This window comes from Exophiala spinifera, assembly GCF_000836115.1.
Source record: "Exophiala spinifera strain CBS 89968 unplaced genomic scaffold supercont1.11, whole genome shotgun sequence".
NCBI classification, from domain to species: domain Eukaryota; kingdom Fungi; phylum Ascomycota; class Eurotiomycetes; order Chaetothyriales; family Herpotrichiellaceae; genus Exophiala; species Exophiala spinifera.
This window is the reverse complement of record NW_015622523.1, coordinates 190810-216634: the sequence shown is the minus strand read 5'-3', so window position 1 is coordinate 216634 and position 25825 is coordinate 190810. Positions and strand designations below refer to the sequence as shown.

Sequence of the window (25825 nt, the reverse complement as noted above, 5' to 3'; positions counted from 1 at the left end):
GGTACGTCCAGCTCGAACAGAGATGGCGCCAATCTTAGTTATAAAGCAAGCGATCCATCGTAGCCTCCCTCGATCTCCATCTATCTCACTCTGGCCTGCTTCCTAGATCCAGCCAGCTAGCCTGCCGGCAGTCCTGAAACCACTCGACCTGTGCAGTTCTGTCACCCCTTGCCTGCTCCCACTTTGGGCAGTCCATCTCGTCAATTTTGGCTTCCGAATTAACCGTCTCTCCTGGCCCTAGTCAGTCCACGTGAACTCTGGCTGTCTATCCCAGGTCCAGAGCTTCAAATGTCCAAAAAGCCCTCGATCGACATCGTCAATGAACCCATCACTCTCCCTTGCGGCCTCACCCTGCCCAACCGCCTGGTAAAATGTCCCATGCAAGAAACATGTGCGGAGGCCCCTCACTTTGACCCGCCCGTCGAGAAGTTCCGCTCGCTGTACTCGTTATGGGCCACCGCTCGCTACGGGATGATCTTGACGGGCCAAGTCCAAGTCGATATGCGCTTCTTCTCGATCCCCGGCGATGTGTGCTGCCACCAGGGATCGCTCACTGAACCAGTGCTGTCCAAGTGGAAAGAGTGGGCTAGAATAGCCCAACAGGGCGGCACACCATGTGTCGTTCAGATTTCGCATCCCGGCCGGATGAGTCCAACAGGAGGTGGTGTCAGACCGAGTGACATGCAACCCCCCTGCCCGTCGGCCGTGCCGGTGAAGATGGGTGATGGCTGGCTGGACAGAATCATGCTCGACAAGCTCCTCGGCACACCAAGAGAAATGGACCACGCTGAAATCGACGAAGCAGTCGCAAACTTTGTCCGCGCCGCTCGTGTCGCTCGAATGGCTGGCTTCGCGGGTGTCCAGCTACACGGGGCGCACGGCTTCCTTATCTCGCAGTTCCTGTCACCGCACACAAATCGACGGTCAGACGAGTACGGCGGCAGTCCGGAGAGGCGACTGCGTTTTGTCCAGCGGCTGATCGAGGAGATTCGCGCCGTGTGTCCGCCGCCGTTCTGCCTGGGTGTCAAGTTGAACTCTGCAGATTACATGGCCGAAGGTGGCCTCACGCAGGACGAAGCACTGGGGCAGGTGAGATGGCTCGTCGAGTGCGGCATGGTCGATTTTATCGAGATCAGCGGCGGAAACGCCGAGAGTACGGCGTGTGAGCTGCAGAATACTTTTGGCGAGTACAACCTCACCAAAACGCCAAAGCGAGAAAGCACGCGTATTCGGGAAGCATTCTTCACCATGTTCGCGGAAAAGGTACAGCAATTACACAGCAGAGTGCCCATACAGTTGAGCGGCGGGTTCCGCTCGCGCAACGGGATGGCCGACGCTCTCGAAAGCGGCGCCTGCGACCTGATAGGCCTGGGACGGACTGCCGTCTTGCAACCCGCGCTCCCGAGAGATATTCTTCTGAACAGGGCGATCCCGGACGACGAGGCTCTGGCAATGCCACATGAGGTCAGGGGGATGTGGATGGCCAAGATGGCCCCAGCGAAGATGATCGGTGCTAGTCTGGCTGGTCAGGTCTTTTACTATAACATGCGGCGGTTGGCTAGTGGTCTTTCCGCAGATCCCTGTGTCAGTATACCTTACGTGGTCTTTTCTGGCATCTTGAGCTTGTTGAGAGGGGTGCTTGCTGGTATGAGCCACAAGCTGTTTGCAGCTTTGAGGAATGTGCTGGGGCGGCACACAGTCAAGACCGCTTGACATGGATACCTTAGCAGGCGCTGGTACCGGTGGTGACATATATAACGCGTCAAGGACTCGGAACAGGGTGAGTCGACGAAATCCGATGTAAAAAGGCGGTTCACGAGGTCAAGATTGTCACTGTATTGAGGAATGAGTCTGATTTCTTCGCACATACCCCTGCTTCGTCCGGACACTTGCAATTGCTTCGTTGGTATAAATCGGCCTCGACATCTTACGATCTTCGCACTGAACCGTAGCGTGCCTTTGGCGCCCTTAGTTCGACTGTCCTCACGAAACGTAGATCATTTGCCGCCCATGGAGATTTCCAGCCGCCGTCAGGGCTCGTGAATAGGTTCCAATGTTATCATTGAACGTGGAGCCGTCTGGGACTAGCCGACCACAACCAGAGGGCCATCATCATCAGGTGGTCCCGCAAACAGGGGTTTTGCATGCACAGCTATTATACAACGCGCTTGACCTATTGAAAACAAGATTGTCAGCCATCAGCTCGATCCAATCCGGCGCGTGATGATCGTCCACAAAGTCATCACAGATGATCTGGGCAGAGAACAAATGCAAGGATTTATGGAAGAGGACGGCCATTCACCTCGAAGAAACGCTTCAACCACCAGACCTGGAACACTCCTTCTCCTATCAAGACACCCAGCTGGAATAATGACCACCATTTGACTCTTGCGTTTGTGCTCTCGGCAGTGTTTCGGTGCGTGCGTTCTCGGACAACAATGTAGGTTTGTTCATCTTTGACCTGCGCAAGGAGCTCGGATAACTGGCGCACTGTACACCAGAAAAGCCATATCAGTATCATGCCCTGTGGAACAAAAGACGAGCAGGCTGTAAACTTACCTTCTCTTTCTAACGGATCAGCAGGCGCATCAGACTCCGGAACATAGACAATTCCATGGACGTTGAAGGAGACTTCTTTGCTGTTGGCAGACCAATGTTCGTTGCTGAAGCAGTAAATGTATCTGCCGTCCATGCGGGCGTCGAAGGAGTAGTCGCCAGAAGAGACCGTGGTCATCTGGGTTTCGTAGTTGCCAGCTGGGTCGGTGATCTAAAACGAACATCAATCTGTGAGCGAGGTTTCCGCAGGTGAGAAGACGTGGGTGTATGGACGCACGTAGAAATCAATGTCCAGATTCCCCGAACCTCCAAACTCCCGGTCACCCACTTGGAAAGTGACCGTCATCTTGTCATCCTTGTGTAGTTCTTCGTGAAAGCATTCTCGCGTGTGCGCCTTTAGTTGGATGTTGTGTGCAAGGGATACCCCTATTAAGCCTGCAAAGGCTGCGATTGCTGCCAACCGCATCGTGTCTGAGGGTAATGAAAACACGCAAGAACGGAATAAATAAACAATACAGAGACAACGCTCAGATCAGACACAGGGAGACAAGGAGATTACCTCGCGCTGTGGTGCTGAGATAAAGAGCGTACAAGTAATTCACCCGATGGTGTCCTTTGCACCGAGTTTAATTCCCAACTCCGCACTTTTAGCAGTTTATCCTTGAGTGGCTGTGAATGTGGCTTCGTTCTCCTCAGCCACAGAGCGAATCTAATCTTATCTGCCCCTTTACCCCTAACCAGGTTTGTCGATCTTCTCATGCATTGTGCCTCCCAACATGTTCCTTTTCCTTCTCTGGCAGAAGGCGCAATGACTGCATTGCCGTTTGAGACATCGTTCGTGCCATTTTGAAAAACGTTTTCGATTGTATATCTATTCTCTCCGCAGGTTCATGCGACTGCTCTTTGTGGCACCCCCTCTGATGAAGAGGAGTGAGCTGAATTCGGGGCCTTATGTAGACAAATAATCTAGGAAGCAATGGTTCCCTGTCTTTGATGCTCCGTCGACAGCTACATTTCCGCTTTTATTGCTACTGACAACTCGCCTGCGTTTAGTGTAGTGGGTAAACTCCTCAAAACCTCAGGCGCAGCGCTATCATGCGGAGAACGAGGCTTGTGAGCTCTCCTCTCCGCATTGATTCCTTCACTACCCGAGCCGGCCAAATGCCGTCTATGTCGGGTGAGTCTTTGACTGCTTCAACACTTATCGCGGTGAGTGAATCGTGACGAGACGGTACTTCTATCTGAGCCTTTGAACCAGGACAGCCTCGAACATCAAAAATACAGCATCATGACCCTGCCGCTATCCTGTCAAATTTTGGTAGCAGGCAGTGGCAATGCTGGGTTCTCGGCTGCCGTCGCTGCTAAGCAGGCGGGAGCAAACGAGGTAATCCTCGTGGACAAATGTCCCGAAGAATGGGCGGGTGGTAATTCCTACTTCACTGCAGGAGCATACCGAACGGTCCACCATGGCAAAGACGACCTTCTCCCGCTGGTCAACAATGTCGACGAGGCAACAGCGGCCAAGATCGACATGGAACCGTACACTATCCAAGACTTTTCAAACGACATGAAGAGGATATGTGCTGGGAGATCTGATCCTGAACTGAGTAAAATTCTGGTCGAAGACTCCAACTCTGCCATCAAGTGGCTGAGGCAGAACGGCATTCGTTTTCAATTGTCCTTCAACCGACAGGCTTACGAGATTGATGGCCGGCTGAAGTTCTGGGGTGGCCTAGCCCTGAAAACCGAAGATGGCGGGAAGGGTATGATTGAAGATCATAAAGCCGCCGCTCGCAAGCACGGTGTTTCGGTGCACTATTCAACCGCACTACAAAATCTTATCACAGACCCAGATACTGGAGCGGTCACGGGAGCTGTGGTATCGCAGAACGGCAAGACCATGAAGATCGAGGCCGGTGCAGTGATTCTGGCAGCTGGCGGATTCGAAGCCAATCCGCGAATGCGCTCTCAACTGCTAGGCCCCGGCTGGGACCTTGCCAAGGTTCGCGGTACCCCTTTCAACACCGGAGACTGCCTAGAGATGGCGATGCGAGACGTAAGAGCCCGACAAGCCGGCAACTGGTCTGGTTGTCATTCAGTGGCATGGGATGCCAACGCTCCAGCTCATGCTGGAGATCGCGTGGCGTCCAATGAATTCACAAAATCAGGCTACCCGTTGGGTTTGATGTTCAACATTAACGGCGAGCGGTTTGTGGATGAAGGCGTGGATCTGCGGAACTACACTTACGCCAAATTTGGCCGTGCCATACTAGGTCAACCGGGACAGAAGGTGTTTCAATTATGGGACCAACGAACCATCTCTTGGCTACGGGCAGAAGAGTATCGTGAAGAGCGCGTAAGGAGGGTCATGGCAGAAACAATCCCTGAAATGGCCGATAAACTCGCAGAGTGCGGGCTCGTGGATCGACAGGCGTTCATTGACAATATGGAAGCATACAACAAGGCCGTGTATGCTTTTCAGCAGGAGAACCCAGGGACGAAGTGGGATCCCGCTGTCAGGGACGGTTGTTCTACGCAGTCCTCGGCCATGAAACTACCGCTCGGGAAGACGAACTGGGCGCTTCCGCTAGATAAGGGTCCATTTATGGCAGTCGAGGTAACATGCGGCATTACATTCACGTTCGGTGGTTTGTCGACCGTCGCGGGAACTGCTCAAGTCATATCCGAATCTGGGAAACCGATTCCGGGTCTTTACTGCGTCGGAGAGATGATGGGGGGTTTGTTCTACGAGAATTACCCTGGGGGCAGTGGGCTGACCTCGGGGGCAGTCTTTGGTAGACGGGCGGGTACTGCGGCGGCGACAGAGGTCTTGCACGGCGGTTCTGCGGTTCAAGAAAGTCCAAGACTGTAATCACGCCATCAGTAGCAGAGAGTTACTTGTTTGTCGACGCAGGTGATGTCCATCGTCATGCCGATCAGTCTGGAGACACACCACCTGGCATCTACCATGTTCCTAGTCTTCGAACGGGCAATGTCACGGCAAGACGAGACAGATAAGGAGTAAGACATCGGCCAACAAACATATGTACAGGCTAAAGGATAGGCCGAGATGTGCGATTTTGATACGGTTTACCCCGTGGCCGATCAACGGAGAATGGCGCATTTAGCTTCATGTATAAAACGTAACCGGCGCTGAAAAGATGGGGTTATGGTCTTGGAAAAAGTGGACACGGCTTTCCGGACACGGCTTCAGTATGAGCGTACAGACTAGAAGTCGGACCAAGTAAAGAGATAGTACAAATGTGAGGACAAGGTGAGAGCCGAAGAGTCTCTCAACACATCCGGAACTTCTCCTAGGCTATCATCTGCAAGTGTCTCCAAGCTCCCAAGTCATAGCAAGTCACGGCGAGGGTTGTCTCGCTTTTCTTCCTCGCTTGTGTCCTCACCCCTGGTATGACACCCAGTGACAGAGACGACAGACTTGGTATTACCAATTTACGTCTCAATCCATTCCGACGAGTACGGCACAGCAACACCACCGCAGAAACCACCAGCAAAGCAAAGAGTCGCCTAAATTGCTCTATTTCCCAATCACGCCTCATAACATGGCGCCCACCAAGCACAAGGCCTTGATCAATGTTGACATGGGAGAAGCATACGGGAACTACGTGTGTGGTCCGGACAAGGAGCTCCTCCCAATGATAGACCATGCCAACGTCGCATGTGGGTTCCAGTAGGTATCTCATCCATCCATCCATCCCTCCCTCCCTACTTCTATTCATCGAAAGTGTTATGGTTTATGTTGTATGTCAAGACACTGAAACCGGGCCTATTCTCTGCAGCGCAGGAGACCCCCTGGTGATGGCTGAGACAGTAGCGCTCTGCAAAGCACACGGCGTAAAAATCGGAGCCCATCCAGGTCTTCCCGACGTGCAGGGGTTCGGGCGTAGGGAGATGACGCTCTCGCCTGAAGAGCACACCGCGAACATCGTGTATCAAGTCGGCGCGCTCCAGGGTTTCCTCGCTCGAGAAGGCGTCGAGCTGCACCACGTCAAGCCCCATGGAATCTTGTACGGTATGATGGTGCGCAACATCGACGTCGCACGCGCAGTGTGGGCCGGCGTGCCGAAGGGTGTCCGCGTGTTCGGCCTCGCTGGGACGAATATGGAAACAGCCGCAGAAGAGGCCGGTCTGGAGTTCGTGGCCGAGTACTACGGCGACGTCAAGTATCGGGCGGACGGATCTCTGATCGTCGACCGGAAGAAGAAGCCCTGGCTCACCGAGGACGTGAAGAAGCATGTTCGTCAGCAGCTAGAGCATAGCACCGTGACTGCTGTGACGGGCGAGGTTGTGGATCTCCCAGTCAAAGACTATCCAATCAGCATCTGTTGTCACTCTGACTCTCCTGGCTGTGTGGAGATTGTCAAGGCCACCAAGGAAATCGTAGATGAGTTCAACAAGAAAAGGGGCTTGTGAATAGTCATAGAATACCCATGCTAGGTTCAGTCTTCAGCAATGAAGCTAATGGGAGAAGAGAGCCTGCTATGCCTTGGCCGCGACCCTTGCTATCGCGATTGGTTGCCCACTTTGCACTGTGTCGCCAGGCTTGATGAGTATTCGCTCAAGTTTGGCGCCGCTGAGCTTGTCTGGGACGACCACGTCGATTTCCATCTTCATAGCTTCGAGGATAGTGATCTTTTGGCCTTCTTGGAGGAGCTGTCCTTCCTCCCCTACCACTTTCCAGACGTTTGCTTGCACTGGAGCTTCAATCGCTACTACATTAGGGTCTGTATCATGTTAGCATAAGGGAGCTTTGCCAACTTGCAATGGGGCGCAGCCGCGCCAGGTTCTCTTACCTTCAAGCATAGACTTTACCGAATCAACAGACACGATTCCAGCCTTTCTTTCTTCGTCCCATTGTGCAAGTAGCTCCTTTTCAAGTGCTATCATTCGACTTTGTGCCTCTGATCTCTTCACATTCAACAACTTGACCTCTTCCTGAGTCTCGGCTAGGAGCCTGTTGTGAGCACCGACGTCGAAGAAGCTATCAACGTATTCAAACTGGTACGAGCCTGCCTTGAACTGCAGCATCATTGAGTCGTACTCTTCAGTTGTGACCTCGTAGAACGTTATCACGTCCATGTCCTCAAAAAGCCATGGTCTATCTGGCGTGAAGCCTGCCTTGTGGCCAAAAAGGTCGACCCCGGGAATAGTCATCCCCGTGGGCATATACCCACCGGGTGAGTCTGTGGCATATATTGAGATCGCAGTACCTCCCCACGAGAAGGTTCCTTCTGGGGTAAACGTACGGCTAGGGTTCATCTTCGGGCAACTGATTCGATGACGAGGATCTGACGGCAACGTCTGCGGAAGGGCAAGGAAGAATCCAACTCCAATAACGACCGTCTCGACGCTCAAGAAGAGCTTTTTGAGCTCATCAATAGTCATGCCGTTGTTCTCCGCCACGAAGTTGAACGGATCCGGCAGGTAGCTTGCGCGAGGGCGTTGATTGACCATATACCGTTCAATGGCATCCTCAAGCTTCTTGTGCTGGAAGACCGCAGGTAGCTTAAACCTTCGATTAGGAAGCTTCGCTTCGGCCATCGATCCCAGAGAGTCCTCGATCTCCAGGAGTGTCGTCATAAGCTCAACTCTCGATAGTTTCGAACTGTCGTAATAGATGCACAGAGAGTTACCACAGCCGACCATATTGAAGATAGTGCCTCCGTGTTTTTGTATTGTGCAATGGCCTTTGCGAGCTTCGAGCGCTCTCTTGAGTGCTGTGGCGCGACATTTCATATTGAGGTTGGCCTTCCCAACCCCATAATCAACAAGAACAAAACTGTCACCTCCAGCTCGATACGTCACCTTTGGACGACTTGGGGACTCGTCCAAGCATTTCAAGACATCGGCCCCTTCGAGGTAAGGTTCGGGTGTGGGTTCGCTATTATCAAACGCGGCTAGGTCTCCCCATGAATTGGTTTCGGCGAAGTTAGCCACGTTCTTCAAGAATTCAGCATTCGATCGCGAACATTTCAGAGAAGCATCCAGGCTAGTCCGGCAGAATCTGAGCTCGTCTCCCATGCGTAACTGACCGACTTTCCACCAATCGCTGGTGACCACTGTCAAGCTGCAGATAAACCCCCCAAAATCGGGGCAGTCAACTGGAAAAATGACCGGTTCATCGCCAGTCCAGTTAAGACCTCCGATAGGATACCCATATTCGATGACGTTGCTTGGATGGGCACCACCGTCTCCCCCGTCACTTCTTGCGTACTCTGGCCTAGGCCCAATAAGCCTGATACCGCCTCGGGCAGCATTGTGACTGATTTTCCATGTGTGAGAATATAGCATATCGATATCCTTCTTTGTTATGTACCCTGTCTCGTAAGGTCCGGGCATGGCCTGAATAACCCATCGGTGAGAGTAGCGTGGTCGAACAAACTCTGGTACTGGCTCTGGCGAATGTTTAGTCCGTCCTGGAAGTTTCTCCTCATTGACGATGTGCAGGAGATCACCCGGCCGAAGTGCACGTCCCTGGTAACCGCCCACTTGCACCATCGGGCATGTTGCTTTACTGCCACACCAGGTTGCGACATTCGAGAAGCCACCAAAGACCGCCAGATACGCACGACAACCCGTGTCAATTGACCCAATGGCAAGTTTTTGACCCGCTGAAACGTAAATCCTTTGCCAAAGTGGGATTTCTTTGTCATCTAGTTTCGCAGATACTGCTGGCCCGCACAGAGCGAAAACGGCTGGCGATAAGAAAAGGAGCTCAGGGCCTCTGAGGGTAATCTCCAACCCTTCTGTACCAACCTCATTTCCAACAAGAATGTTTGCAGATTGGAAAGCAATAGGGTCCATAGGACCACAGTGCCCAAACCCTCGACCGACAGTGGGTCGACCGGGAAAGTCCTGTATCAAGGTATACGAACCCCCCGATATGACATCAATCGCAGCTGGCTTATACTGATGTGTCTCAATGAACTTGGTGGTTGTAAAACCTTTCTGGAATTCTGGAGCTTTGACAATATCGAGAAGAAAATCGAGATTTACCGGGGGACCACAGACCTTGCTCTTGGACAAGACCTGACGCAGGAGTTCGATTGCTTGATCACGAGTACCAGCATGCTGCATCACTTTTGCGAGGAGAGGGTCATACTCTGGGGTTATAGCCTGCCCGGCTCTGATCCAAGTGTCGATCCTGGTACCCGGCAATTGATACCAATCGACTTGTTGCAAGAGCCCTGGGCTCGGGGAAAAATTCCGCGCAGGGTTTTCGGCATATAGTCTGACCTCAATTGCGTGGCCAATTGGTTCTAAGAGTCGTGCCTGAAATTGCTCCAGTTCTGGTGAAGAAATACCGCTAACTCCACTGAGCTGGCAATCAGCTTGTCGTAACATCAGCTCAACCAAGTCGACATTGTAACACATCTCTGTGATGCCATGTTCAACTTGGAGACGAGTATTCATCTCCAGGAAAAAGAAATCGCCGCTATCATGATCGACCAGGTACTCGATTGTGCCAGCTGACGCGTATTTGATGCTCTCAGCAAGTCGAACTGCACATTCTGTAAGTGTCTTTCGAAGTTCGGGATGTACCTGAGTGATGTATGGGCTTGGACATTCTTCGACAACTTTCTGATGTCGTCTTTGAATTGAACATTCTCTTTCTCCGACGCTAATCGCCTTTCCGAGCCCATTACCAAATACTTGGACTTCAATGTGGTGACTGACGTTGTAATAGCGCTCAAGGAACACGCCAGAGTTTTTGAAGAGGGCGCCGCCGCGTGATTTGACTGTTTGAAAGTTCTTTCGTAACTCATCCTCATTCAGGCAAACCATCAATCCCATGCCGCCTCCACCCGCGGTGGCTTTGAGCATGATAGGGTAGCCAATAGCTTGAGCCTGATCCAGAGCGGCATCTTCAGTCTCCAGCAACCCTTGGGATCCTGGCACAACAGGGACTCCAGCCTTGACAGCCAAGTCTCGAGCTGTATGCTTCAGGCCAAATGCTTCAATAGCTTCTGCAGATGGCCCAACAAAGACCATTCCAGCAGCATTGACGCTACGACAGAAATCTGCATTCTCTGAGAGGAAACCATACCCAGGAATGATACCATGAGCTCCATTCTCGATGGCGAGCTTGATAATCTGGTCTCTGAATTGAAATCATCAGTCTAAGCCTAGACGCAGATGGAGATGCTTAGCAGGATGTTTACATACCCATCGATATAGGCCGACCTCGCTTCGCCAGCAAGCAGGCATGCTTTATCCGCTAGTAACACGTGCTGAGATGCGCCATCAGACTCAGAGTAGACAGCAATGGTTCGGATACCAAGTTGCCTGGTCACGGTTAGTCGTCTGGAATCTTTGACAACACGGTTTTGAACTGTACTTTGCAGATTTGATCAGTCGGCACGCGATCTCGCCCCTGTTAGCGATCAACAACACCTTGAGCGATTGCATGGTGATGTAGGTGTTGCATGGATGTAGAGACCTGTCAACTGGCCCCTTCAAGAACAAGGACTAGATATTGGGACATGCCGACACTGTTCCACCCTGAGCGGAGACGTCCACACATTACCAGATATGCTCTCCTACCTATTTAGCAGTTGGTCCAACCGCTAGAAACTTGGAGATATGTTGTCTTGGTACTCGGCTTCATTCCCGAGGATTGGCGAGCGTTGGAGGATCGTTCCTGTTGATCATGCAATGCCCCTTGGCATAAAGCCTTGGTGACACGGCGCTGGGCGCATCATCTCCCACTGAATGTCCATCCCAACCCATAGTGGTGAGTCAGAATGAGTCCCACTGGTCCGTTGCTTAATTGGTTGCCGATCTCCAAGACCAACAACCCTATCAAATGAAATATGCTATCGCGATATCCAAACAGTGGCCAATGAAGAAGAAGAAGCAATACTTCACCACCACGGAGAATATCGGCCAACTTTATCCTCGGACATGGCCACCCAGTCGTACATGGAACATAACGTCGCTGGTGGATCCCTTGATCAGTACTCTTCCTTCCTCATACAGTCTAGCTCCAGACACAGGACTTTCGACTATCGCAATGATGAGACGGCCTCGTCCGTATCTATCCTCAGAGAGCGTCAGCAACATAACCTATCCAGCTTAGTCTTGAGCGATCAAGACGGAGAGTCTTGGGCCGCCCTGAACCTCGCTGCCCATCACTTCGGCTATGCAAGCATAGCTTCACCAGGTGCATGTTTCCCAAGATACCAGACGTGATAAGCAGGGATTCGTTGTGGGTCAGTGATCCCTGACTTCATGTGGACATGGTATGTTCAGATGTCGAAAGCCTATCAGTAGCAGGACGAGTCTGCTTCAGGTTTTATCGCTTGTGGTGCTGATAGCACTGGTGGCCATAAAAATGTACAAAAGTCAAACGGTCGCTCCTCTCTGTGCTTATGCTCGGGGATATGTTTCTCAACGCCTACTGAATGTAAGAAATTGTTCTTCCACTTCTGAGTAAACATGGCCGAAAGCAGCGGGTTTCAGATTGCCGCACCCTTGTCGTCAGGACTTGGGTATGGCCTCCTCGTCGGCATTGGGTCCGCCTTTGCCATTGGCATGTCGACACTGTCATGGTTCCTCAGTCGATATATGAACGAGATTCAGGACTCGGAGATGTTTATGACAGCAAAACACTCCGTCCAGACCGGTCTTATTGCCTCAGCTGTCGTGTCTTCATGGACAATCGCGACCACGCTTCTCGGAAGCACGACCTATGGATATTCCTATGGAATCTCCGGTCCATACTGGTATGCTGCAGGTGCATCTGTTCAAATCCTGCTGTTTTCGGTAGCGGCCATCGAACTCAAAAAGGGGGCTCCAAACGCACAAACATTCCTACAAGTCGTCAAAGTGCGATATGGCACAGCGGCTCATCTGGTATTCTGCGCCTACTCCCAAGTCTATCAGCTGATAACGACTGTCAACTTGTTGGTGGGAGGATCCGCTGCGTACTCTGCCATGACCGGCGTCAATCGCGATGCTTCTTGCTTTCTCTTCCCAATCGGGGTGGGTAAGTCTTGCCTGGTGGAGGATCACACCGTTGATAATGCCGCTCTTGATGATCTCGCTGACGTTGCACAGTGATCTATACGCTCGCTGGTGGGATTAAAGCCACCTTCATCACTGACTGGGTGAGTATTCTTCCTCACGATCTGAGAACTCCAGCCTCGTTGTCACCTTATCGCACAATGCTGGATTGGAAGACCATTCCAAGGAGAAGTACTGACCTGATCCCCTAGGTACATACCGTGATTATTTACTTGATCATGTTGTACTCACTCTTCCGGATCTATGTCACCGCCGACGTTGTCGGATCACCCGACCGAATGTGGGAACTTCTCAAAGAAGCCGGACGGCTGCATCCTATCGAAGGCAATGCCCATGGAGAATATTTGACCATGGGTTCAGATGGCGGTGGCTACATCGGTCTCGTTTTCATCGGTGCAGGCTTCGCCGCCGCTGTTGATAGCCAACTGTTCCAGAAAGCCATCGCTGCCGACCCACGCAGTACCTCGAAAGGCTACATCATCGGTGGCTTGTCGTGGTTCACCATTCCATTTGTCCTGGCTAGCACTTATGGTCTCACCGCCGCGGCGACGGAGCACTTGCCCAGTTTCCCTACCTACCCCAACCGCATGAACGCGTACGAGATCTCTTCAGGTATGGCAATGCCTTACGCAGCGTTAGCAGTCAACGGCAAAGGTGGTGTCATCGCGATCCTGCTCATGGTATTCATGGCTGTGACAAGTGCCATGTCGTCCGAGACTGTCGCCACCACAGCCCTCCTGACTTACAATGTCTACCAAGCATATATCAATCCAAAGGCCAGCGGAAAGCAGCTGCTGTTTTTCTCTCATTGTGTCACGGTCGGCTTCGCCATTGTAGCGGCCGCGGTCGCGATTGCCTTCAACCACGGTGGCTTCAGCGTCAGCTTCTTGATCACCGCCATCGGTATCTTTGTCGACAGCGCGATCATACCGATGGCCTGCACCATCATGTGGAGAAAGCAGTCGAGACTCGCTGTTATCGTGTCGCCTTTGGCCAGCTCTGCCGCAGCCATTCTGGCATGGTTCCTGACTGCACACACGCACTTTGGCGAAATTTCCATCACCACTCTCAACCAAAACTTACCACTTGTGGCTGGCAATATGATGGCGCTGACGGGACCCATTGTTCTCACACCGCTCCTGACCTACATCAAGCCGGACAACTTTGACTGGCAAGTGTTCAAGGACCAGATCAAGCGCGGTGACGACGAACATGTGACGGTGGACGGCCATGTTGTCACAACGCATGATGCCGAGGCTCAAGCAGTTCTGGATGAACGCAAACGACACGAAGATGAAAACGAGAGGATCTTGCTCGGGGCCCGAAACCGCTCCATTGGCGTCAGCATTGTGCTCACGCTGGTGCTCACACTCCTCTGGCCCATACCGATGTACGCGACAAACTATATCTTCAGCAAGCCGTTCTTCCGGGCTTGGGTTGCGGTTCTTTTCATTGTCGCCTTCCTCGCCGCCGGAGCGATTACACTTCTGCCGATTTGGGATGCAAGGAAAGTCATGGCGCTTATTGTCAAACGTTGGTTCAAGAAGGACGAAGTATATGCTGCAGAGGCTATCAGCGAAGTCGTTACGAGCAGGGATGCCAAGGGTGCGTCGGAAAATACCACTCCGGCCCAAAATAGTATGGAGAAGATAGATGAGAAGTGACAGCTGCAACCAACGTGTCCAAAGTCGAATCAACGTTGTTCATTGAGCCTCCCTAGCCATCTGTGCGGAGTACTTGAACGTAGCGCATTCACTGACAGCTGCTTCACTAGCCGACGCCCAATGCGCCCGGAATAGTGGGGCAAATCAGCCGAACAGGACACTCGCCTTTTGTTCAATTTGTTGGGATTTATGTATATAACCCACCGATTTTCCTTCAACAAATCGTCTCTAATAGGCGTCATTTCTCGACACTATGGCCGAGTGGTTAAGGGTAAGCGATTCCCACCTTCGGAAACAGCTTTTCCATATTCTGACAATTACCACAGCGTGTGACTAGAACTATTGAACTCCCTCCGAAGTTCTTGAGTTTCGATATCACATGGTAGGTTATCACCCAGAAACCCTGACATCAACCTCAATTAACACGTGATAGGGTTCGCCCGCACAGGTTCAAGTCCTGTTGGTGTCGTTTTCTTTTTTCCTTTTTTTTTTTGGCTGACCTGTCCTCATCTCCATAGATGTAATATCACATTGATCAAAAGGTTGGCTCTTCTTTTAGTTTTCCTTGTCAATGGTTCTTGGCAACAACGGCGCGAAATCAAATGACTGACGAATGGAAAGATACGCGCAAAGGCAAATACGAGGGGTATCAAGGTTCCGAGCTACCTGGACTTGATGCACAATAGCTACAGTAGACCGCGGCGTACAATAGCCCAAAGATGTGTCGGTGGATGCTGGACCGAAAGACGACTGTGAAGGCTGGATGAGGAAGGTGTTCCTGTTGAAGATAATAAGGTAGGCCTTCCAGTAGGTACTTAGACGAGTGCCAGATACATCAAGATAGACTTCTTTTCTGCTTAGGTAGGTAGGTAACTATGGGATGATCTGGTAGCAGCACATGTAATTGTCCCCTAACCAGAAGTTTGTCGTTTCCTCATTTTCCACTTCCAAGTTCTGAGTCCACAAAACACGAAGGCGAGAATAACTCTTTGGACAACAGCACGATATCCCGTCCAGAGCGACCGTGAATATCTCCTCCCGCTATCCATGCAGATATTCGAACTTCCTCCTATTCTTCCGCACGCGCTTCTGTCCTGGTCCTGTATGGCGAGAGCAATCGATTGCTGAATCTTCTACGTAGCCCACAACGTCGTCTCACAGGATTGAAATGAAATTGTTCAAAGTGACGCGAGAGCGGTAAGAAGGTCGCAATGGACGGCAGTATCGACAATTGCATGGTCGTCGAGGACGGCCTCGTGGACGGCCATAGTCATAGTCAGAACCGGGGTCGGAAAACCTGTGGATTATCTGTCAGTGGCGCTGGAGAATGGATTAACGCGGATTGTTCCAACTTGCTCAGAATCAGAATCGTAGCCATAATCTGTATCATAGTCGTCGTACATGATGGGCCGTCGAGGCGGAGGAGGCCGGGGAGGCCGTCCACGTCGATCTGGAATGGCAAGTGCAGCAAGGCGAACCCGAGGACCGTAGAACAATCTGGCCGGATCATATCGCCCATTTCGTTCTATCGTGACCCTCCGACCTCTGAAGAATTGATCGAAGACGTCCATTGTCAACCTGTTCGGCTAGACCTTGGTGTGGGCGGAGATTGTTGATAGTCTCGTTGTACCCTGGTGTAACTGGTTGCCGTTGTGGAAGATGTTGATTCCTTGAAATACCTGTGGAGGGATGTCCTTATGACTCTTGCCCCCAGAAGACTTCGTTTGAGAATGCCTTTCGTAAACAAACAACCTGCCAAGATGCAATGGAATCAATCAGACAGATTGACCAGCATCAAGACAAATTGATGGACAAAGAAACAAAAGCGACAACGCCTGACCTATGGATGTGCTGAGGCTTGTAATTGGGGGTAGGACAACACTCGCCGAGCACACTCTTACCATCCAGATAGCTCTCCAAGAGAGACAGTGGCTACCTGGGAAGTGCACATAGTTGGGACAATGATATGGTGATCAAGACTGGCGCAGTAGGCGGATTTGCCCTTGGGGTTTGTCCATCCAACAGCCATTATGTGTCCTTAGCCAGTGCGCTCCTAGGTCTGTATGCCCTCTGTTTGTCTCATGCAAGGATGTCGAGTAGTACAGTGGTCTGGTGATGTTGTTTGCTTGATTTATCCGTGTTACTCCATGGGTCATTTGTGATTGGGAGTCAGAGGCACAGGCGATATCCTATTTTCCTTACCTGGTGAAGGCTGTCAGCTTAGACGTGCCATGCCATAGAGATGCTATCATCAGGTAGATGTTGAGAAGTATCGGCAGAGATTATTGTAGAAGGCTGCATTGTGCCGAGTCAGGTATTTAGTTCTCACAACCCCCAATAGCCAAAGATGCTTAACTCACGGGCGGCGAAACTAGGCCACGATAGGCATCTATGTGGGAAGTTGGGGGTTACAGCTCCGGGCACCGGTAACGTCACTGTCCGAGGCACGCGATAACACATTATCATTTTCATTTCCAGACTGTTGATCGCTCTCATAATCAGAGGTACCTCCTCAGGAACATGCAGCAAAGATGGGAAATTCTCAGAGTGCGCACAAGATTTCCGCGCAGGATAGGTATGTTCCCTACCCTCCTCTGAGCTCCAGTTATCGTGCTGCACCTCAGGGACAAGTTGCCTGTGCTGAAGACTTCCGCAGGGCCATCCTGGACATGAAAAACCAACGTGACAAACTGCGTCAATATCAGAAACGGATCACCGTGATAACGAACCGCGAGACCGAAATCGCCCGAGAATGCCTGGCCAGGGGCGATAAGTCCAAAGCCCTCCTCGCGCTGCGGCGTAAGAAGTACCAAGAATCCCTCCTGTCCAAGACAGACGCGCAACTCGAGCAGCTCGAGAAATTGACCAGCAGCGTCGAATTCGCACTCGTCCAGAAAGACGTTTTGTTCGGCCTTCAACAAGGCACGCAGGTGCTGAACATGATACACAAGGAGATGGGCGGCCTCGAGGGCGTGGAGAAGATGATGGCCGACACAGAAGAGGCACGCCGGTATCAAGAAGAGATCAGCGAGGCGTTGGCCGGGCAGATGTCGAATGAGGACGAAGACGAAGTCGAGGATGAACTCGAGGCTATGGAGAGAGAAATCACGGGCGTGAGCGCCTTGCCTGATGCGCCCAACAAGACCGTCCTGGGAGAAGGAAGCCTGCCTGATGCGCCGCAAACGGAACTGGAAAGGTTGCAGAAGCAGAAAGAACGGGCAAAGCAGAGACGAATTGCGCTCGAGGCGGCATGAAATACGGACAATTTGACGCCACAACTACACTGGGGTTCTTTACTCCTTGTTCTATGGACTCCGCCGGCATGAAGAAGAGGAGGAATTTCGAAGCAGGCTTATGCCCACCGCAACCCGCCTGCACTTGGTTCATCACAATTGATAAATATCGCCATCGCCCTTCCGAGGGGCAGTGATTGGCTCCTTCACCTGGCATTAGTACTGCTGGGGACCGCTACTGTCCTGGCATGGACTGATTGACGTTGGTCAATCCCTGGATCAATTTATGATCCTGTGGGTTAGCCGCCGCTTCGTACAAGACGCTGACGGGTTCGCGGTTGAGAGCCATAAAGTCGCCCTTGAAGCCGAGGTAGGCTACCCTAGTGACATCCTCGTCGCCACCGGAGTGGTTGTCTTCAAAGAAGAGGTTGATGGAGGTCGTGCCGTTCCAGAGAGCCCGGTTCAAAGGAATCTCAGCGACATCGTTTGTTTTTGGAAGGGTCAACTTTTGAGTCGGGGTCAGATCGGCGGCCATGCTGAAATCCATGTCGTCGCGGTTCCGGAAGAGTTTCAGCGTCATTGGTGCCGAGTCAGAATCGGAGGTGCGGATGAGGATGGAATACAGTTTACAGGAGCCGGAGAATGGGACGTGCATGAGGAGTTGCTCGTCCGCGTCGCTTTCAAGAATAGGCTGTTCGTTCAAACGTTCGTCCCAGGTCTTTTGGACGATGGCGGCACCAGAACGCGGTTCGGCCTCGTTGAAAGTGATGATGCTTTCGAAGTTTATTTGTTTGTAGAGGTTAGATTGAAGCGCTGGCTCCAGATCGTGTGAGTGGTCGTGACCATGTTCGTGGCCATGCCCACCGCTGTCGCCATGGCTGTGACCATGGTCATGATGGTGATGATGGGAAGACATTTCTTTCTTTCGCTTGTCCTCACAGTGCAATCTTTGTATCTGTTACGACGTTAATGTTTGAGCATGGCTCAACAACGATAGAGGTATCCGAGATATCTGAGAACTGCCGGTATGTGCATTGAAGACGCAGGTTCTCATCGATTGCTAGACGTTTAATGCATCCTTTTGATGATCTCTGTTGTCCAGCCATGGTTCCACGACATTCGAAGTGGTACAAGTGAAGTCATTGTGATGGTTGCCGCTTTGATGTCACCTCCAACGCAAGAGGGTCGAGACAAAAGCGGCACGACAGCATAATCTAATGGTGTACTTGCAATCAACAACAAGGTACCAACACGCACAGAATCTGCCATCACTATTATCTACGGCGGACTCGTTTGCGCGGAACAATATCTGGTCCTCAGCATATTTCTGTTCTCAGCTGACAGAGCGGTATGGTCTCACCGCACTCAAAATCGGCCTATACTAGAAATCGTAAGTCTCACCTCACGATGGTCATTGGAAATCTTCTTAGAACAAAAATTCACACGCATCGTGAATATGGAAGGAGTGACCATTGTCAAGAACAGGCAATGAGACATTGATAAATTTCCCATCTAAAGGTCACATCGTCAGGTATGTCTTGCAATCGTTATGGCCTAGGTCACGAAGTTGGTATATCGCTGGGTCATGGAGCACAAGACTATCCTCGCAGGACCACTAGTTGTCCTGTTCTCCTTTATTATCGTGAGGGCTTTAGCTCTCCGAACATGTTTATTGTTGATCTGTATTTCCCGAGCTCTCTGACTGCAATGGCATCTAGCAACCTTGTTCACTGTCTACTAGGTGCTGGGGTCCCTTCATTTGCGACTCCGCTGATCAATGCCATTGGTACGGGGTGGTCAGGTACTCTAGCGGCAGCAATACTGATGTGTGTATATTCTCATTGTTATTGCTGGTATACTTCAAAGGCTGTTCTTGGAGACGAAAGGAGGTCGAGAAACGACGCCAGCGAGAAGAACGAGCAAACGGTCGGCTTCAACCGAGAACAACCAGGAGATTAATCGAGATCTTGGCAAAATATCCAGAACTTGGTGTTTTATTCTACCCAAGCTACGTCTACGGTATTTCTGGAGATGTGGTTATCGAATGAACCATGCATAACACATGGCTCCTACGTCGACTAATTAGCCAACAAAATAAGAGGCCGCAAAAGAACGCATCAGACCCTCAATTCGGAGACCATAACGATCCCTCGGCAGGCGAAACAAGCATCACATATCCTGATCAACAGGCCAGTAGCCAACTCAGACCCCCCGAGTACGGCGTATGTGGTGGATGAGTGGGGTTACCCCAGATTTCCCAAACAAGCGTTCTGCGTCGGATACTGGGCACCACTTTCAATTCCTTCTCATATGGGGAGATGAAAATACATTTCGGTCACAATTCAGAGACATACTTAGCATCTCGCATAAAGAGGAAGATAGTAAGCCAAGGTTCTTGACACGCGTAACACCCAAGATGAAGCAATACTTTGACCCCCTGCAACAAGAAGCCCACGACGCTTTCTTCGTCATTGGTCGCACTGGTCCTCCAGAGGTTCTCCCACCAAGTACATCCAAGGAGACGTTTCATGAAGTCCTCAATCAGCTAAGACACATTTGCGAGGATGAGAACGTGATAACGGGAGACAACCTCGTCAGTTTCATCGACCCGTTCTCTGTCACTTCCTCACACGTCCCCTCTGCCGCAGTATGGTACGTTCGATTCTCGCCTACTCCTCGTCTGGGGGTGTCTCAATCTAACGCAAGCCAAAACTATCAGTCCAAGCAAGGTCGCCGAGATACAGCAGATTCTGAAATTAGTCAACACCCACAAAATCCCAATCTGGGTGTGCTCACGCGGCAAGAATCTGGGCTACGGTGGTCCAGCACCTCAAATAAATGGCTCGATCGTTCTCTCACTACACCGTATGAGTTCGATTCTCGAAGTCAACGAGCGCGGTGCTTATGCCGTCATCGAGCCCGGGGTCACGTTTCGCGACCTGTCAGAATACTGTCTTGAAAATAAACGATCCGTGTGGCCGAATGTACCGTCAATAGGATGGGGCAGTGTAATCGGTAATGTATGCCGCATTCCTCTCTGGATCGTACTAGTCTTCCCTCTTCCCTCTTCCCTCTTCCCTCTTCCCTCTTCCCTCTTCCCATACGTGATCTGGTTCCGACAGTGTCAGCTCACATTCAACGTATTCAAAATGGTCAAAATGCTGACACCCCTAGGCCCTCGATCGAGGCATTGGCTACAATGCGCTCGGCGACCACTGGCACAACATCAGCGGCCTCGAAGTTGTCCTCCCCAACGGCGACGTGGTCCGGACCGGACAATGGGCAGCGACGGATGCGCCGACGGCACACCTCTGCAAGAACAGTTTCGGCCCCTCGATCGAGGGACTGTTCCTGCAGAGCAACCTCGGCATCGTGACCAAGATGAGTCTCTGGCTCCAGCCGCGCCCGCAGGCCTACATGTCCGTCAAAGTCGAAGTGGACGCGTTCGCGGACATTGCACCGCTCGTGGACGCCCTGGGCGCTCTGCACCGCGAGGACATCCTGCAGAGCAACCCGCTCATAGGCGACGTGGTAGGCCACCTGTCCATCTTCAACACTGCGGCAGAACTCTACGAGGGCGATGGGCCCATCCCGGAGGACGTGATCGAGACGCTCCGCGTCAAGAACTCGTTAGGCGCCTGGACGGCCATCTTCGACTTTTACGGCACGAAAGCCATGATCCTCGCGCGTCTCGAGCGATGCCGCGAGGTGTTGGAACAGTACTGCCCTTCCATGCGTCTCACGAGTCGGTTGTTCGAACCCTCCACCGACAGCGACGGCGGGATTTCCAACGGTAGTGGCGGTGGCGGTGACGCCGTCCTCGAGGCCCGCAAGATCGCCGAGCACGGCCGCGGCGAACCGGTCGGTGTCGTCGGCACGTCGCGCTCGAGTATGATCAACTTCGCCCTTCCGCGTGACGGGCATGGCCACGGCGCACACACGGACTTTGTGCCACTGATGCCCAACGACGGCGCCTTCATCCTGCAGTGGTTCACAGAGGCGCGCAAGATCATGGTCTCGCATGGTTTCAATGCCATCCTGGGCGGCCGCGTGTTCAAGAAACACTCCTTCACCATCCAGATGATGTTCTACGACAGTTCGAGCGCGACGCACCGCGCGAGTCTACCCGCAATGTGGAGGGATCTGGCGAAGGCTGCGGAGAAGTATCACTTGACGAATTACAGATCTCACTTGGACAATATGGGTATGATTACGGATATTTATCCCTCCCTCCCTCATCTCCCTTTTCTTCTTCTTGTTCTTCAACATCTCCATCTCATATTCTGGCTGACTTGACATGCTTACACCTGCTCACTGTCTCACTCACTCACTAACTCTCTTTTTCCCTCTCTCACACACAGATCTATGTCAAAATGTGTTCGACTTTAATAATCACGCGTACAAGAGATTCGTGGAAACTCTCAAGGTATGTCTCCTCTTTGGGGGTTGTTTCTTTACTTGTTTTGTTTCGCTTTTCATCGTTCACTTTCCGCCCTTTCGTTTTTGGGTTTTTGTCGTGGTGGACTCTGGGTAGGTATCTGAGATCTCTCGGTCACATTCCACCTGATCTGCCCCTGACCAGGCTCGATCTATGCTTGGATGGGTCGGGCTATCTGGATGACTCTACGTCGTTAACTTGTATGGGATATGGCACACTTACTTCGTTAACACTTTTACTTGCTTACTTCCCCCTACTTACTTCCTCTCTACAGAACAACCTGGATCCAAACGGCATTCTATCGCCAGGTAAACAAGGCATATGGCCCCAGGCATGGAAGAAGTATCGTGCCCGCGCAGAAGCAGGACGAACTGAACACGGAGAGACCAACAATGACGACGACGACACCAACACCTCCTCCATTTCGTTTTTGAAGTTGTGAGAGAAAAATGTCAAGTGCATCTCTCACAATCTTGAGAACTGAGAGCGTCAGACTGCTACCCTGCCACAATGCTGGACTTTATGTCATGGTCTGTCTACCCGCGAGAATCGTCAGTCTTAAGACTCAAGATCGAGACGAAACATCAACCCTAAGAGAGAAATGGATAATCGTCCATCTATACTCAAAGTGCACACGGACGATATCAACCTCAAGACAAAAGGAATATGTACAGGGACAGTCGAGGGTCTCCCTCAATGTTCTATTCATTTCGCCGTCGTGGCAAGCATAGGGGAAAACAATACCTTATTTACCTATATATATCCCTCGAGACACGGGCGACATCTGGGGAATTATTTGCAATGACGCGTCCATGACCTTCATCACCATTCTCTGGCGCTGGCGCAGTGACTTTCTCTGAGGCGTCCTCTGAGTCGACCGACCGACCGACCGACCGACCCCCTGATAAAATCCTCCGATTACCATTCCCCTCCCAAACTTGATCCTTGGACATCGAAATCCTGATAGCAGGTGACTGTGCTCACAGAAAAGGTTCCATGTTTATATGCAAGGAATGTGACGAAACGAAAATACATATCATCCCACCGGATTCCCTTCAGACTTAAAACTTCTCACTCGTGACCGCCCTCGAGACATTGACCAGGACCCACGCAAGTAGCTGAACAATCGTCGTCAAAACCCATACCAGCAGCTTGAGGCCCGTTATGAGAAAACTCAGGGCAGAACGCGTAAGCACAGGCAATTCCTCGCCTTTGCGGTCTCCAGATTGATAGTGGCCTAGTTTCTCGAGATCAAACTCTGCCATTGTGACCTTTTTCTTGTCGTTGTGCCTTTTCCCTTTTCTACTCTTTCCAGTTGTCCTCTTTTCATCAGCGTCGGCTTCGTCATCGTGGTCAACATCCCCAGGCGTTCGGCCAAACCATGATCGCCCCTTTGGCGCTGATCGGCTCCCTCGAACATCGTTCTCATGTTCTTTGCGCATGAGCTTTGCTTCTTCCTCGGCCTCCTCGCGCTCGGCAATTGTAGCATAGAATGTGCTTCCTGCGTAACTTTTGACACTACCAGCTCGTGTAGTGCGCATGCTGTGGCTTCTGTTGCTCGGTCCAAGTCGTGATGCAGGAGCCGGGCGGGGCTTCCATATTTCCATGCCGCCCATAGCTGGATTGACGGTGGAGTCGCCCACTGCAACTGCAAGGAGCGCGCTAATGACGCTGTCTATGCTGAACAACGAGGGCATCAGTTCGAGAATGGCGTTTGCGTCAATGAACAGCGTCTGTGCGGTAAGATCAAGGGTTGCCAGAGGAGGCGTCTCTGAACTCGCAGTCACCGCCGCATTGGAGTCTACCTGAGGCATGTTGGAAAGTCTTCTGATCCCAGTACTTGCAGAGGCTAGCGGGGTCCCGAGCCTAGCACGCTGCGCACCACTTGGGTCCACGACATATATAGTCGGGAGAGAACTTTCGAGAGACACCGTAATATGCAGGACAGGCTTGCCGCTCATACTGCGGACAGTGGTTGGGGAAGCGGGAGTCGGGGTATCGGCTGCTGCAAAGTCACCGCCCATTGAGCCGCGGCCGATGGCAGGGTGTTCTAGTTCGTAGAAGCCACTACGAGCATTGAAACGCAAAGAGCACGCCTCTTGTTTTGCAGCTCGACGAACCGCTTGAGCCTCGATGTCGTCACGGTCCGTTGGGGCAAGATTGTGTTCGCGGGCTAGGGATGCAGATTGATTGATTGCAAGCATAGCAGCGAGTTTGGGAAAGATAAAGGCCACGAGGCCATCGTTGGGTGGTTGACGCCGGGAAGGTGGTTCCAAGGGACACAAAACCACATCTCGCGTAGAGGTGGCTTTCCGTGGACAGGTTTTGGTTACGGCAATCTCGTTCGTATCGTATGTTTGAAGGGTGTAGAACGGTAAAGAGGCGTGAGAGCCAAAAACAAATGTGGCCTCCTCTGTTCTGCGCAAGCGTCAGCATTGTTTGCATCATACATCTAGGCAATAGCGCGACATACCGAGCCATTTCAAGTGTAAAGGATCTAATGGCGGCATCTGGTTCCGTTCCATGTGATGCTTCCCACAACTTCTCAAGGTCACGTTGCGTTGAGATACGAGGTCCGTAATTCACACTCATTACGTCCGAGGGGAAATTGACAATGCTTGGTGGCGCTGATCTGTGCGTCGAAGCTGCGAATGGGAGAGAAAGACTGCTTCGATAGTCATCCCGAGAGAGGGCACCAAAAGGGGTGATAGCTGACAGATGAGCTGGAAGCGGGCGTTGAGGGGCGTACGGCTGTTTCTTTAAAGGCACAGATGGGTTGTAGGTAGGGAACATGGACCTGATAGGGACGATTGGCGAAGGATCGATTGGAGGCCTGATTGAAACAGCTGTCTGTGTCTCCGTCTGGGGCGTTTTTGGAGGCTGAGGCTGTGTCTGCACCTGGACGAGTGTCGTTGATGATCCTGTGCCTACAGAAAAGGACGCCTGCGGCGATGCGTGGCCCATTTCGGGGGATTGATACAAGGAAGGTGTATATTGGGCCAGACTCGTCGAAGCAGTAAACGGCTGAGTCGGGGTTTTGCCGTCAATAGGAGAGCTGGTGGTAATTGCCCGTCCAATGTCTTCCGGCGATGGAGACGAATCTCTTCGCTCGTTCAGGTGCGGCGGAAGTTCAGGCAAGGGAGGTTGTTCATGCTCCATCTTGATCACCACCGACTCAGCATTTGAGACGGTACTTTCTGGAGAAGCGACAATGCTGATTCGATGCAAGCTTGGGTTCTTCTTGTGCGGGTTCGGTATGGCGATCTTGGGCACGGTCGTCGGAAAGAGCGAAAAGCCTTGTGTAGAAGCCATGGTGCAAGGCTGGTCTATTGCGTCCCGTCCCAGCTCACGAGTATCAGGCTGGGAGAGAAACCGCCGAAGGTGGCAGACCAGCTGCCAGAGGCGATAGCAGAAAGAAACACGATAAAAACAGCAACAAAACAGCAATATTGAACGGTGGACCAGCCGAGCAGAGAATAGAAAATGAGGATGGACACAGCAACAAGAATGAGAACAAGGAAAAGGACATTGTAAGAAGAGGGTCAGTAAAGAGCATGTTGAGGGGAATCCAATTCAGCGTTGCCGAAGGAGGGATGCCCCGTCTCCAGGGCCTGCGTCCAATCGGCATGGAATGGGAGAAGAGGTACCTTGGCTGGCGTCTAGAGGCTAATGATAGCAGGAAATGCAAGTCGTCCAGATCCATCACATCTGAAATGGCGGCATCAGCAGTCATTGGCGAAACGAAAACCAATCGAGGGACGAGAAGCGAAGATGCAGAGAAAGAGACGGACGAGATGAAGTTGAGCGCAGGCGCGTAGAGAACGCGTTGATTGGATGTCTATTTTGAGTCTCAGACTCTACACATGATTGGCCTGCCATCTGGA

The 25825-nt window shown here is 51.8% G+C and overlaps 11 protein-coding genes across 11 annotated transcripts; 6 read left to right on the top strand and 5 right to left on the bottom strand.

Annotated features, from left to right (window-relative positions):
• Positions 1-288: 288 nt before the first annotated feature.
• PV08_11910 (uncharacterized protein) lies at positions 289-1713 on the top strand (the record flags this gene model as incomplete). Its single annotated transcript, XM_016386217.1, has 1 exon — positions 289-1713. The coding sequence occupies one exon, from the start codon at positions 289-291 to the stop codon at positions 1711-1713; it is 1425 nt and encodes a 474-aa protein (XP_016230025.1).
• A 565-nt stretch (positions 1714-2278) lies between these two features.
• On the bottom strand, positions 2279-3022 carry PV08_11909 (uncharacterized protein; the record flags this gene model as incomplete). Its single annotated transcript, XM_016386216.1, has 3 exons — positions 2279-2490; positions 2560-2767; positions 2834-3022. 3 exons carry the CDS (start codon positions 3020-3022, stop codon positions 2279-2281), a joined length of 609 nt encoding a protein of 202 aa, XP_016230024.1.
• Positions 3023-3844: 822 nt separating this feature from the next.
• PV08_11908 (precorrin 3B synthase CobZ) lies at positions 3845-5428 on the top strand (the record flags this gene model as incomplete). Its single annotated transcript, XM_016386215.1, has 1 exon — positions 3845-5428. The coding sequence occupies one exon, from the start codon at positions 3845-3847 to the stop codon at positions 5426-5428; it is 1584 nt and encodes a 527-aa protein (XP_016230023.1).
• Positions 5429-6122: 694 nt separating this feature from the next.
• Positions 6123-6993, top strand: PV08_11907 (uncharacterized protein; the record flags this gene model as incomplete). Its single annotated transcript, XM_016386214.1, has 2 exons — positions 6123-6250; positions 6306-6993. 2 exons carry the CDS (start codon positions 6123-6125, stop codon positions 6991-6993), a joined length of 816 nt encoding a protein of 271 aa, XP_016230022.1.
• A 66-nt stretch (positions 6994-7059) lies between these two features.
• On the bottom strand, positions 7060-10989 carry PV08_11906 (urea carboxylase; the record flags this gene model as incomplete). Its single annotated transcript, XM_016386213.1, has 4 exons — positions 7060-7304; positions 7374-10681; positions 10747-10866; positions 10919-10989. The coding sequence occupies 4 exons, from the start codon at positions 10987-10989 to the stop codon at positions 7060-7062; spliced, it is 3744 nt and encodes a 1247-aa protein (XP_016230021.1).
• A 1029-nt stretch (positions 10990-12018) lies between these two features.
• PV08_11905 (uncharacterized protein) lies at positions 12019-14270 on the top strand (the record flags this gene model as incomplete). Its single annotated transcript, XM_016386212.1, has 3 exons — positions 12019-12568; positions 12640-12689; positions 12798-14270. The coding sequence occupies 3 exons, from the start codon at positions 12019-12021 to the stop codon at positions 14268-14270; spliced, it is 2073 nt and encodes a 690-aa protein (XP_016230020.1).
• Positions 14271-15574: 1304 nt separating this feature from the next.
• PV08_11904 (uncharacterized protein) lies at positions 15575-15841 on the bottom strand (the record flags this gene model as incomplete). The annotated part of the gene is made up of 1 exon (XM_016386211.1): positions 15575-15841. The coding sequence occupies one exon, from the start codon at positions 15839-15841 to the stop codon at positions 15575-15577; it is 267 nt and encodes an 88-aa protein (XP_016230019.1).
• Positions 15842-16801: 960 nt separating this feature from the next.
• Positions 16802-17524, top strand: PV08_11903 (uncharacterized protein; the record flags this gene model as incomplete). Its single annotated transcript, XM_016386210.1, has 2 exons — positions 16802-16845; positions 16927-17524. 2 exons carry the CDS (start codon positions 16802-16804, stop codon positions 17522-17524), a joined length of 642 nt encoding a protein of 213 aa, XP_016230018.1.
• Positions 17525-17738: 214 nt separating this feature from the next.
• Positions 17739-18419, bottom strand: PV08_11902 (uncharacterized protein; the record flags this gene model as incomplete). The annotated part of the gene is made up of 1 exon (XM_016386209.1): positions 17739-18419. The coding sequence occupies one exon, from the start codon at positions 18417-18419 to the stop codon at positions 17739-17741; it is 681 nt and encodes a 226-aa protein (XP_016230017.1).
• Positions 18420-19919: 1500 nt separating this feature from the next.
• On the top strand, positions 19920-21799 carry PV08_11901 (uncharacterized protein; the record flags this gene model as incomplete). Its single annotated transcript, XM_016386208.1, has 3 exons — positions 19920-20155; positions 20223-20523; positions 20678-21799. The coding sequence occupies 3 exons, from the start codon at positions 19920-19922 to the stop codon at positions 21797-21799; spliced, it is 1659 nt and encodes a 552-aa protein (XP_016230016.1).
• Positions 21800-23002: 1203 nt separating this feature from the next.
• PV08_11900 (uncharacterized protein) lies at positions 23003-25253 on the bottom strand (the record flags this gene model as incomplete). The annotated part of the gene is made up of 2 exons (XM_016386207.1): positions 23003-24359; positions 24415-25253. 2 exons carry the CDS (start codon positions 25251-25253, stop codon positions 23003-23005), a joined length of 2196 nt encoding a protein of 731 aa, XP_016230015.1.
• Between the last annotated feature and the right edge of the window lie 572 nt (positions 25254-25825).